Source organism: Myxine glutinosa, chromosome 4, assembly GCF_964187855.1.
Source record: "Myxine glutinosa chromosome 4, kmMyxGlut1.1, whole genome shotgun sequence".
In the NCBI taxonomy this organism is placed as follows: Eukaryota; Metazoa; Chordata; class Myxini; order Myxiniformes; family Myxinidae; genus Myxine; species Myxine glutinosa.
Window position 1 is genome coordinate 216554708 of NC_136264.1, and position 13887 is coordinate 216568594.

The 13887-nt window shown below is 41.4% G+C and overlaps 1 protein-coding gene across 4 annotated transcripts in view; it reads left to right on the forward strand.

The window, feature by feature from the left end:
- Positions 1–13887, forward strand: part of LOC137425713 (arfaptin-2) — an 86382-nt gene that overhangs the window by 23143 nt on the left and 49352 nt on the right. For all 4 annotated transcript variants that reach the window (XM_068114424.2, XM_068114423.2, XM_078777012.1 and 1 more), the window contains exons 2-3: positions 3211–3316; positions 11755–11866. In XM_068114424.2, the coding sequence (XP_067970525.1) occupies positions 3218–3316; positions 11755–11866 (211 nt within the window). In that variant the 5' untranslated portion in view covers positions 3211–3217. The remainder of the gene's footprint in view (positions 1–3210; positions 3317–11754; positions 11867–13887) is intronic.

Sequence of the window (13887 nt, forward strand, 5' to 3'; positions counted from 1 at the left end):
TTCTCTCCCCATCTTGTCGACCGCTCCCCTTTTTATATACTTTGTTTGCTTGTTTGTTTGATTTGTTTGTTTGATAAATGTTAGCTCTTTCACGAGCCTCGACTCTGTACACAAAAAAAAAAAAAAAAAAAAAAAAAGACCTCACAAGGATTATGTTTTCCCCTCGTTTTTAGACAAATCCAATTTCCACTGCCCGATGTTGCACCAGCATTTTGCATTAGGCGGCATTTAAATCGCTCCGAGCCTTGCCTCTGAGTGAAACGAGAGTGCAACACAATGAACCTTTTTAAAGACAATCAACAACAACACAACATGCATTTTAAGGCCATTTTCCCTGCTAGAGCGGGGGTTAGCCAAGCGGTTAAAGTCCATCAAGTAATTTAAATTGATAGATTAACTTAAAGTTTTCCTGTCCGGAGTGAATACTCTTCCTGGTTTATTTATTGCTTGTATTGGTGTAAAAGTAACACCACAAAGAACATTCACATTGACAGGAGACTGAAACAATGAATGTTTGAAGGTAATAACAATCATTCATTATCATCTCGTTCATGTTTGGAAATTTCTTGATTTTGATTCACAATGAACCTTAAACCCCTTGCAGGACAAATATTGAATCAGTTTAAACCTCTGAATACCACATGAGTATCCATCCTCGTGTACCTGGTCCATCCTTTGGGGGTACTTTAATATAAATGAAGAATAATCCTTTATTTGCTCAAATTTCTCGACTATGTATTCAAAAAAGTGTTGTTTGGGCACTTCGTTAACATAGATACTTTCTCTTTATGCCAACAGACATTTTAAGTCGTTAATTGCTTTTGTGACACCAATTGTTCAAGTGATCTCCAAGTATTTATCAGAGATCTCATGATGGCCATCCTTTCGGCAGGGAGCGCTCGAGTATCATCGGATCGCCTTGCTTAGCATCAAGTGCGATGACGTGATGGAATAAACCCTTGCTTGGGACAAAACGATTACCACAGCACACTAATCAAGCTCGCCATTTTTTATTCCTTGCCTTTCCACCATTGTCCCCAAATCCCTTCCATATGAGGTCATGTAGCTGCTTTCCTTTCTCATTTCTAAAGCTCTTTATCTTCCCCAAAAAAACCTCCACATGACCACGCTTGTAAGTTGTAACGAACCACCCTTCAGATCATCCATCTACGTCAATCCACGGTTGTTTATGGCAGGTCGGGCTGGCCAGCTCGCATAATCTCGCAAGTGTGCAATTTGCAACATGGATGTGGTCATTGCCACAAGATGAGCGTGGACACGTGGGATAACCTGATCCAAGCACGTAATCCTTGCAGGTGCTTTTGCTCGCTGACATTTGTAACATAACTTTTTTGGGGTTTTGTAAGCAAGGTTGTTTCTTGACCTTTCAAGAATCTTTCCCAATTTTAATAAATACATGTTATGACCAATAAAACACAATTTACCTTCCATTGAACCTTAACACACCACTAGGGAGTTGTGTTCCACGAGGTGGAAACTACCTGTTCAGCGATGAACATCTGTACCCAAGTTTGCATTTCACTACTTTAGGATCTTTTCATCATGCACCACGACATGTAACGACCTCTATGTTATTGGCACCATGACGCGTAAACCTTTTTTAATGACCCTGTGTGATTGGCACCATGACACGTAAACCTTTTTTTCATGACATGTGTGATAGGTGCCATGACATGTAAACCTATTTTGAATTATCTTGTGATTGGCACCATTGCACGTAAACCTTTTTTGAATGACCCTGTGTGATTGGTGCCATGACACGTAAACCTATTTTGAATTATCTTGTGATTGGCACCATGACACGTAAACCTTTTTTGAATGACCCTGTGTGATTGGTGTCATGACACGTAAACCTATTTTGAATTATCTTGTGATTGGCACCATGACACGTAAACCTTTTTTGAATGACCCTGTGTGATTGGTGCCATGACACGTAAACCTATTTTGAATTATCTTGTGATTGGTGCCATGACACGTAAACCTATTTTGAATTATCTTGTGATTGGCACCATGACACGTAAACCTTTTTTGAATGACCCTGTGTGATTGGTGCCATGACACGTAAACCTATTTTGAATTATCTTGTGATTGGCACCATGACACAAACCTTTTTTGAATGACCCTGTGTGATTGGTGCCATGACACGTAAACCTATTTTGAATTATCTTGTGATTGGTGCCATGACATGTAAACCTTTTTTGAATGACCCTGTGTGATTGATGCCATGACACGTAAACCTTTTTGAATGTCCCTGTGTGATTGGTGCCATGACACGTAAACCTATTTTGAATTATCTTGTGATTGGCACCATGACACAAACCTTTTTTGAATGACCCTGTGTGATTGGTGCCATGACACGTAAACCTATTTTGAATTATCTTGTGATTGGCACCATGACACAAATCCTTTTTGAATGACCCTGTATGATTGGTGCCATGACACGTAAACCTTTTTTGAATGACCCTGTGTGATTGGTGCCATGACACGTAAACCTTTTTGAATGTCCCTGTGTGATTGGCGCCATGACACGTAAACCTATTTTGAATTATCTTGTGACTGGCGCCATGACACGTAAACCTATTTTGAATTATCTTGTGACTGGCACCATGACACAAACCTTTTTTGAATGACTCCGTGTGATTGGTACCATGACACGTAAACCTTTGAATGACCCCGTGTGATTCGCGCCATGAAACATGAACCTTTTTGGAATGACCCCGTGTGATTGGTACCATGACACATGAACCTTTTTTGAATGACCCTGTTATTGGTGCCAATTATTGCTTTTAAACGATGGTTAATAGCAGGTCGTTTTTTATTAATTTGATGGTGGAAAACAGTGATGGAGGATTTTAAAGATTACGCTGGCTGATGGATTAGGTGGAGGTGTCTTGCATGGTTTCATAACTGACAACTAAACCATTGGTCAAGATATTTGAAAGTTTTTGTTATGAAACATGAATCAATATTGGTGACATGCTTGTGTTTTGAAAGCCCGATGATGTTTTGTGTTTGAGGGAGTTGGGAATGACAGAAATCACGTGATTAGCGGGGAATTAGGCCGAGCAGGATGGTAAATTATATCAGAACATTTGTGTATGCTTTGATTGGTCTATCTTTCCGAATCGATTCGGAATGCATGCTATTCATGTATGCCGTGTTTTCTGTCTGTCTGCCTTCTATTTCCAGCTCCAATATGTCCGAAGGTGGTGTCAGTCACCCAGCGACTACAGAGATCCCCATCTCTAGCAATGGCGAGCCGAGGCAGATGGGGCATGATAAGGCTTTGGAGCAGGTGATGCTTTCCCCACTTTTATTGACACGTTTTCCATCGGACTGCCTTGCCTTCTCTCTTTCCTATGAAAAATAACAAACTTGTAAGAAAGTTACTTTTCATGATTTGCCTTTCATCAGGATGACCATTTGCAGGCAAGAAAGCAAAGTAGCTTGTTATTTTTGATAATGATGAGAAATAACCAGCAGTAGCCTGGTGGGTTAAGAACCCAGTGATGTGACAGAACTCTGACCAAGATGGTGCATCGCCATATTGGAATGGCTTATTACCCTTGCCAGAGGAGAGCGTATTGCATTCGAGTCCGTTTGTTTGTTTGTTTGTTTGTCTGTTTGTCCGCACAGAATAAATATGATTTTCTCTGCAACCGTTGGTCCCATTCACAGGAAATTTTCACCATAGGTGCAACTGCACCTGTATAATTTTTAATGATAATTATGACGTCGTAGGTCACGTGGTTCGGCCTCCATCTTAGAAAAACCGAAAAACTTTGCATCTCTATATCTCCAAAAGCGCGGTATAGAAAAAATTGAGACATGGCTCATTGTAAAGTACTCTCCATGGGGAATAAAGTGTTTTAATGATGATGTCATAGGTGCCTCCATTATGACGTCATAATTCGACAAGTACAAAACTTCATCCGATCAAGATGCAATTTCTTGAGCAAAATCTCGGGATAAATTGGTGGAGAAAATAATGATGACGTCATCGGTCACGTGGTTCAGCCGCCATATTTGTTTTAACACAAAAGCCTTAAAAACCACTGAGAAAACATCCTGGTGAGGGTCTGCAATTTCTGATTGCTCTTTCTAGTTGTGTTTGTTTTTGTTATGTGCACCCCTAAATGATCTTTAAAAGGGGTGTTTGAACACACCCAAATGCCCAGTTTTCATTTATGCACAAGTTTGATAAACATGCAAAATACAAAGTTTGGGGCCACTATGTTTCATAGTTTTGGAGTTATGGAGGAGACAGATAGACAAACAGGTAGCACACACAGGCGCACACGCATTGCGGTTTATTATTATAAAAGAGATAGTTGAAAGCGACCGACTCACACCATCATCATTATTATAGATTCTGAGATAAAGATCATGGGATGGGTGGAATGAGTTGTGGTTGAAAGCACAGAGAAAGTTGTGCTGTTGGAGTGGGAGGATGGGTGACAGACCAAGCACTTCAAGTAGAGAGAGTTTTACAAAATAGGTCTTGTGAAGAAGACGGAGAGGAATAGAGCAAGATGAGGAAAAATAATTTGTGGCATGTTGATGCCAGAGAGGTAATGGAATTGAACCATTTTAATGTTTTCAAATAAACTTTTAAAAAATATGCTTCTTTTTTTTTTTGAAATAAGGAAGACAAACGGTTTCTTCAATGAAGAGAATAAGAAATATGATAGAGGAAAAGGAGAAATGTGCAAGAAGTACAGGTAAAAGGTAAAATAAGGTAGTGTTTTCATGAGTTTTTTTGGGGTTTTAAATATTTTTTTTATGTGAGGGGAATAGGAAATATTCGAAGGTAGAAAGGAAAAAATTTTGGAAAAAGAAAAGAGAAACGGGATGGCAAAACAACCACAAAACTGAGATGATCAACAACCGGCTATCTGAGAAGGCCGAAGGCTGCATGAAAAAAATGAATTTGACAGATTTTTCCAAGGTACGATATACCGTCACATGAAAAAGTAAGTACACCCCATGTAAAGTTCTGACTTTTTCAACATATTTCAACATACAGCTATTTGATCTTCATTTCAACAATATTGATAGACAAAGGTGATATAATATAACAAATATCATGAAACATTCACATTTTGTAGTCCATTGTATAATTTAAATAAACATAAATGCAAATTTCGCATGTGGAAAAAGTAAGTACACCCCTACATTTATCACTACTTCAAATACCTAAAATTAGAATCAGGTGCACCAGCTCAGCTGCAAACGATTAGAACATCGTTAGAGAGGATCTTGGAGGAACCTGTCTTATTTAAACCTCAGACATTTAGTTTGGTTTGCTCTTTGTTGTTGAAGTGTGCGGCGTCACCATGCCTAGGTCAAAAGAGCTCTCTGAGGCCTTCAGAAAGAAGGTTATAGATGCCTACGAGTCTGGGAAGGGATTTAAAAAGATCTCCAAACAATTTGAAATCAATCATTCGACTGTCCGGAAGATCATCTACAAGTGGAGAAGATTCCAATCAACTGCCAACTTATTCAGGCCAGGCCGCCCCAGCAAGTCCAGCCTGAGAGCAGACCGCAAGATACTGAAAGAAGTCTCCAAGAACCCCAGAATGTCATCATGGGACCCACAGGTAGCTCTTGCCACTGTTGATGTCAAGGTACACGAGTCTACCATTAGAAAGAGGCTGCACAAATTTGATCTACATGGGAGGTGTACCAGGAGGAAATCTTTGCTGTCCAGAAAGAACATCAGGGCAAGACTAAAGTTTGCCAATGAACACCTCGGCAAAGACCAGCACTTCTGGAACAATGTGCTCTGGACAGATGAGTCAAAGGTAGGGCTATTTGGCCACAGTACCAGGAGACATGTTTGGCGAAAACCAAAGATAGCATTTGACCACAAGAACCTGATACCAACTGTAAATCATGGTGGTGGAAATATTATGGTTTGGGGCAGCTTTGCTGCGTCAGGGCCTGGGCAGCTCACCATCATAGAATCCACTATGAATTCTTCATTGTACCAGAGGATGCTTGAGGATAATGTGAGGCCATCTGTCGGAAAGTTGAAGCTCAACCGAAGGTGGATCTTGCAACATGACAAAGATCCTAAACATACCAGTAAATCCACCAAGGAATGGCTGAAAAGCAAGAAATGGAGGGTTCTGGAATGGCCAAGTCAAAGCCCGGATCTAAATCCCATCAAGATGTTCTGGGGGGATTTGAAACGAGCTGTGCGTGCATGAAACCCCTCAAACATCGCACAGCTGAAAGAATTCCGCATGGAGGAGTGGGCAAAAATTTCTCTCAGTCGATGTCAGAGACTGGTAGACAGTTATACGAAACGCCTACTTGAGGTTGTTTCTGCCAAAGGGGGCAATACCACCTATTAGAGCCAAGGGTGTACTTACTTTTTCCACATGCAAATTTGCATTTTTGTTTATTTAAATTATACAACGGACTACAAAATGTAAATGTTTCATGATATTTGTTATATTATATCACCATATAATCACCATCACCATATAATTATATCACCATCCGGCCGTAAAACATTGCTTCAAAAAGGGGACCGAAAAACAACAACTACCACGGTTCCCGAAAAAGGCCAACCCCCGCTTGCGGGGAAAAATGGCCTCTAAAGGTGGTTTTATATCACCAATATTGTTGAAATGAAGATCAAATAGCTGTATGTTGAAATATGTTGAAAAAGTCAAAACTTTACATGGGGTGTGGGTGTACTTACTTTTTCACGTGATTGTACATCATGGGAAAATCCCGATAAATACACAATCGGCACACACGGCTGAAAATATTATTAAAAACAACACGAAGGGTCCGGTTCGGAAAACTTAACTTTGATTCAGGTAGAAGGAGAGCAGCCTTAGATCCGACCAACCTGTGGAGCAAACCCCCAAAAAACCTTTATTTTCTAATTCCTATCTCAATGGCATGCTTGCTGTCGTGTACTTAATTCAGCAATTTGTTCATGTAGGCATCAAATCAGTTGAGGGCATTCGGAATCCAAGGTACGGTTTGCTCAATTGCCGATGCCCCGGCCAATCTGCTGGGCGGCCGATCCTCTTGGATTGTGACACGAGCGTTATGCAGTGCACTTCACACCTATGCGCAGCAGACACGTGTTTGAGAGCAACATCGAGCACCTGCACTGTTATCCATTCCTATCTTTTCTGAGCTCACTTAACTTATGCAAACCTGTCTCGTTGTATCTCCTTCTGTGTACGTTTAAATGTCCAGTTAGGTTTACCTAAACACAAAGATCTCTACCTGAGCTGTATTATGTTCTTCGATGACAATCGGCACAGAAAAAGGTTAGATGTAGACACCTGTTGCCCATTTCCCCCTAACTGGGAAGGGTTTATAATCCCACCTGTGTCATCATGATGAATGACTATCTTCATTGCAGGATCGTGTTGGATTGTTCACTTCCAATCACTTACTGCACCGGTTTTGAAAACTTTTTTTCGGACGAGTGTCCATTTTTTAATAATCCTGAAAATCTTTTTTGCATTTATTAACAACTAGCAACTCGATTTTTGCTCATCAGAAGTTATGAGGCATGAACGACTGTTTCAAACAAAAATTTAACTTTATTTTTACAGTGCCCAGACAAACCATAGGCACCTCAGCTATCTATATAAATAAAGCAGAAAAATCAGTGTTTGTGTGTATGTTCCTTATCGAACTCCTTGGTCACTGGACCAATCCAGAGTAAACTTTGTGGGATGATCACATGTTTAGCTTGAGCAAAGATTGAACATACTCCACTTTAAATTCCCCTTATGCACCCACTCAGAGGTTTTTTTTTGTCACTCATCTACCTGTAATACCCCAAAATATCAGGGTGGAATTTTTTTTTTTTTAAAGAATGTTTTACAGAATGATAAAAAATGACATAATGAACTATCTGATTTACACAAGTATTCAACCCCTTTGCTATGACAATACAAGTTGAGCTCAGGTGCATCAAATTTCCTTTAATCATCCTTGAGATGTCTCTACAACTTCATTCGAGTCCACCTGTGGCCATTTCAATTGATTACACATGATTTAGACAGAAAACACCTTTCTATACAAGGTCCCACAGTTGACTGCATATCAGAGCAGAAATTCGACCATTAAATCCAAGGGAACTGTCCGTAGAACTCCAAGGTAGAATTGTGGTGAGGCCTAGATCTGGGGAAGGGTATAAAACAATTTCTTGTGTTGAAAGTTCCCATGAGCACAGTGAGCTCCATCATTAGGAAATGGAAAGAATATGGAACTACCCAGACTCTTCCTAGAGCTGGCCGTCCGACCAAACTGAGCAACCGGGCAAGAAGGACCTTGGTCAGGGAGGTGACCAAGAACCCAATGACCACTCTGACAGAACTAGACTTCCTTGTCTGAGATGGGAGAACCTGCTGGGAGGACAACAACAGTCTCTGCAACACTTCACAAATCTAGGCTTTATGGGAGAGTGGCCAGAGAGAAGCCACTTCTGAGAAAAAGGCACATGGCAGCATGCCTGGAGCTTGCAAAAAGGCACGTGAAAAGACTGAAAACATGAGGCAAAAGATTGTGTGGTCTGATGAGACCAAAATTTAACTCTTTGGCCTGAATGTAAAGCGCTACGTCTGGAGGAAACCGAGCACAGCTCATCACCCATCTAACACCATCCCTATCGTGAAGCATGGTGACTGCAGCATCACGCTATGGGGATGCTTTTCAGCGGCAGGGACTGTGAGACTTGTAAGGATAGAGGGAACGATGAATGGAGTCGAATGCAGGCAAATCCTTGAGGAGAACCTGTTTCAGAGTGCAAAAGACCTCAGTGCAAAAGACTGTGGTGAAGATTTACGTCCAATAGGACAATGACCTGAAGCATACAGCCAAACCAACAATGGAATAGCTTCAGAACAAGAACGTGAAAGCCTTTGAGTGGCCCAGCCAAAGCCCAGACTTGAATCCCATTGATAATCTGTGCAAAGACTTGAAGATTGCTGTTCACTGACACTCCCCATCCAACTTGACAGAGCTTGAGCAAATCTGTGAGGAAGAATGGGAGAAACTCCCCAAATCCAGATGTGCAAAGCCAATACAGAAATTCCCAAGAAGACTCGAAGATGTTATCATTGTCAAAGGCGTTTCTCGGAAATATTGACTTCGTGGGTTGAGCACTTATGTAAATTTGATATATCTGTATTTCATTTTGAATTATTTTGTAACAATTTCTAAAAAAATAAAAATTCCATTTCGACATTATGGAGTATTATGTGTAGATCAGTGACAAAAAAACCCCTCAATTTAATCAATTTTAAATTCAGGCTGTAACACAACAAAATGTGAAAAAGTCAAGGGGTGTGAATACTTTCTGAAGGCACTGTACAAAGAACATTTGGGGATAGCAGTGTTGCTGTTTTTCAGCTGCCTCAGGGAGTGACGTTCCTGCCCTATTCAAAGGAAACACAAGTGATCGTTCGTTGAAGAGAAGGTCGTGGTTTGCGAAAAAATGATATCCACATTTAATCCCCTACATTTTTCCGGCTTAGGTAGCATGTCATTAGACATAATGTACGTTCTCCACCAATCATGAAGCGCAACTGAACTGAACCAGGAGTCGACAAACCCTAACCCTAACAACTATTGGTCATCCATGGCTTGTCATTAGGATGGCATCCAATCATAATTTGTTTAAAGTGTTGTTTAAATTGAATAGTCACCAAGTCATAACATTGGCGTCATTGCAATCACTCATTAATTGACCAACCCGTCTGCGTAATCAGTTGAGCAAAAGCACGTATCACAGAAGGGTTGGAGGAATATCTTTAGCCATTTCCAAGATGAGATACATTGACCTGGATGGAATAGGACCATCAAATGAGCACCACTTCCTTCATATTGGGAGTGGAATATCCGGTTTGTAATATTCATCAGCTGGATCAGTGAAGAGTTTATCAAGCGCTGTCCCTCTGGTGGCTTTACTCACAACTTGGGACCATAAAGTAGGCCGCGATAACTGTTCATTTCAATCATTAATGTCACACGTGATAATAAATGAGGCTGTATGACAGGCCCTGTGTATATAATGAACCATGTTAGTGATGTGATCGTTAGCTCATCCTTGAAGTGTGAGCGACCAGGTGGTGAGTGTAGTGTTGAATGGAAATTTGTTTGAGTTCGCTATTTGGAATGACAGGACCCCGTGCTTGGTAAGTATTAACCGTTTGTGCTCGGACTATGTCGATGCTGCGCAGTCGCTGCTATGACAGGTGCACAATTGTGCAGTCTTAGCACCTTCAGCTGGAGCAATCCTTGACTTCTTGTTCACCGCTCTTTGTTCATTCCAGTGAAAATGGGAACTTCCTTGATTTGTTTAAATACCTTCTTTTTATCCATATTTATTTTATTTTATCCAAGGCAAAGAGTTTATTTTAAATCGTTCAGATACCTTTTTAAAATAGAAATGTGCAATTAGTATATGACCATTATGTGTTGAGTCATTCGCAGTGCCAGCACACGTGGACACGTGGTCCAATTGTGTCCAGGAAGAGAATGGTTTTCTGGAGGGATTTACAGCATGACCAGGTTTGCGGTCGATTCGTGCCGCCTTTTGCGTCGTCCGAACACGTGTGTCGCCGTCGGTTGCTCAATCGGAGTGGAGGAAGGGGTTGTGGTGGAGAGGAAAGTAGTTTGTGGTTGAATGGGTGTGGTCGTGGCAGTTGTTGAGGAAGTGGTTTGGGGGCAGATTTTGTGTGGGAACTTTTTATGGTTCTGTTTTTTGAGTCTACTAGTTGTTGCACCTGCATTTGTAAAGGTACATGCTATCAAATGGAACCAATAAAATGAAACTCTCTTCCTTGAAAATGGAATCCATGAGATTCCAGCTGGTTTCTAACACAAGAGAATGTTATGATGTTTTCCTTTTGACCCAGAAAGTAACGTGATCGTGTTTATAAGATGCAGATGTAAAGATATCTAATGTTTGGCTGAAATATTTCTGATCTGCACAAAGTTTGTTTTTCAGTATGAAACATAACAACAAGAATGGAGTGTTAATGATAATTTTTAATAACGTGTGATCTTTGGAGAGGCGTCGGCATCTGCAGAATAATATTTCACAAGTAAAGGTGAAATCGACTCAAAGATGAAGTGGATGGACAAGCAAAAGCACAATTTGTGTAACAAACAAGTGAAAAGTGAACGCTAAGGCGACAGAAACACTCTGGTATTCCCAAACTGGTTAGCATTCAGCTCAACATTCCCTTCTTAGGATGGATGCAAATCCTTCCTTGGACGAGACAAAATGGTAAATCGTACCGACGCAACATGGTACGATGGTGATTTCCAATTTATAGACAGCCACTGAACATTATGCACTGTTCTTCTTTGAAAGAAGAAAAAGAGTAACCCTAACCTTTAAACATGTGCACGCACGCACATGCACATGCACGCGCACATGCACACGCTCATGCACACACACACACACACACACGCACGCACGCACGCGCACACACACACAACACGTGTACACACACACCACATGCACACACACCCACGCACATGTACGCACACACACACACACACACGTGTGCGCGCGTGTGCACAACAAATTTCTTCTCCAGAGTGGAAGGTGATGTGGCAACTTCTACCTTCAAATGAATGTGAGGAGCTTTGGGCTTCTGATGCAGACTCTCAAATTATCCTGATGAATGTACGTTTTTCCTTTGAGTTATATTTTCCTTTCTCTTCTACCTGTGACCGCAGGATCTTCAGCAGGTGATGGATGCCGGCCCCGACCTCAGCGAGAGTAGTGCTGTTTCAGATGGCTACGAGGGAAACCTCAAGGGAGTTTTGCAACAGTCTGGCTTTGTGAAAGGTGTGCTGCACATTGGTCTCCTGCTTTAAATTTTATTTTGGTTTGGGAGAGGTAGTTTGGCAGAGTTTTTTTTTTGGGGGTTTTTTTTTTTTTTTTTTGCCAATACCAGTTTTTGTCATTATCAGTACAAATATTGCCAAATATTTAAAATAATAGTTGTTAGTGCTATCAAAAAAATAAATGGAGTGCTTGTCTTTTTGAAAAATAACATCGAGACTGTGATTTCCTATTTCAAAAAAGTGATCTTTCCATGTCCAGAAAACCTAAATTCATTACGGAAAATAAATTCCGTTTCGTGTTATCAATGGAAAATAGAAGCATTTATTTGTGCACTTGCATTCCTGGGTGGTGTATTTTGCCACCAGGATGACACAAAAATACAAAGAATAATGAAATTGAAAAAAAAAAAACTTAAATGGCAGGTCAGGAAGTGGAAACCAATTCCGTGGAATGTGGTACTCTATACTAAATCTTGTACTCCAGATAAAAAGGTGCTGCTTAAAATAGCCTCTTCTCATGATGTGTTCATCATCCTCTTCCAACAAATTCACACATGTGATGAAAGTAGAGCTACTCTCTCAAGCTCCCAACTGGATGCTTTCACCCTGTCAACATCACAGCCTCAGAAACCATGTGACGTCCACAGTCAGTGACATCAACAACAACAACAACAACATGCATTGTAAGGCCATTTTCCCTGCTAGAGCGGGGGTTAGCCTTGCGGTCCCCATGACAATCTTCTCCATCTTGCCCTATTTTCTGCATCTCTCCTTGTTAACCCCCTTGCCCGCATTTCTTCTTCCACCATCTTTGGCCAAGTCTTTCTCGGTCTTCCCCGGCCTCTACTTCATTCTACATTCATTTCCATCACTCTTCTCAACCAGTCACTTTCATCCTTCCTCGACACATGACCAAACCATCTCAACCTGTTCCTCTTCACAACATCAATCACAGGCTCTATTCCCATCATTTTTCGCAATTCATCATTTGTCTTCCTCTCTCTCAACGATACTCCGCACATCCATCGAACCATTCGCATTTCCACCCTTTCCAACCTTCGTTGCTGCTCTACGTTCATTACCCATGTCTCGCTCCCATAAATCATAACACTTCTCACACATGCAGCATACACCTTTCCCTTCAGCTTCAACGACTCTTTTTTTTTTTTTTTTTTTTTTTGTATACTGAATCGAGGCTCGTGAAAGAGCTAAGAGCACTCCCCTCCTCATCAGCATGCCAGTCAGTTCCCGAAGCTTCTTCCATGCACATCTCACTCGAGCAACCGTTGCCGAGTCTGATCCACCTTCTCCATTCAGCCTGTCCCGAGGTAGCAAAATGTTTTCACACCTTCCAGCTTCACGCCGTCTCCAAGATCCAACTCAACATTTCCTCCATCTGCAGCTCCCTCTGTTCACACCTTACATTTGAATGTAGCTGCCACACTGGTTAATGACCCTCTCAGACCACTACATTTTTGATGAACCCACTCAGCGCACATTGTACATTGAATGGAGTTCACTCCGACACCCTTCCTGCACACAGCACAGGGCCACTTCCCAGTTCTTTCCACCTCACCACATGCTTTACCACTTGCCATCACCTTCGTCTTTCCGATATTCACCTTCAGACCTTTTGTCTCCATACATTCCTTCCACTTGTTCATCTTTTCCTTCAGTCCATCCATACTTTCCGCAATCAACACCAGATCATCTGCATACAACAACTCCCACGGTAAACCCTCCTTTACGTTCTGAGCCAGCACCTCCATCACAGCTACAAATAGTAGTGGACTTAGTATCGACCCCTGATGCACTCCCACCATCACCTCAAACTCACCACTGTTCCCGTCCTTCGTCCTTACAGCTGTGCGCGCTCTTTTGTACATTGCCATCACTACTCTGATCAACCATTCCTCCACTCCTAACTTCCTCATTGCCCATGTCAATACTTTGCGTGGACCCCTATCGAATGCTTTCTCCAGATCAACAAACCCAAGAAACAACTTCTTCCTCTTCTCCCTG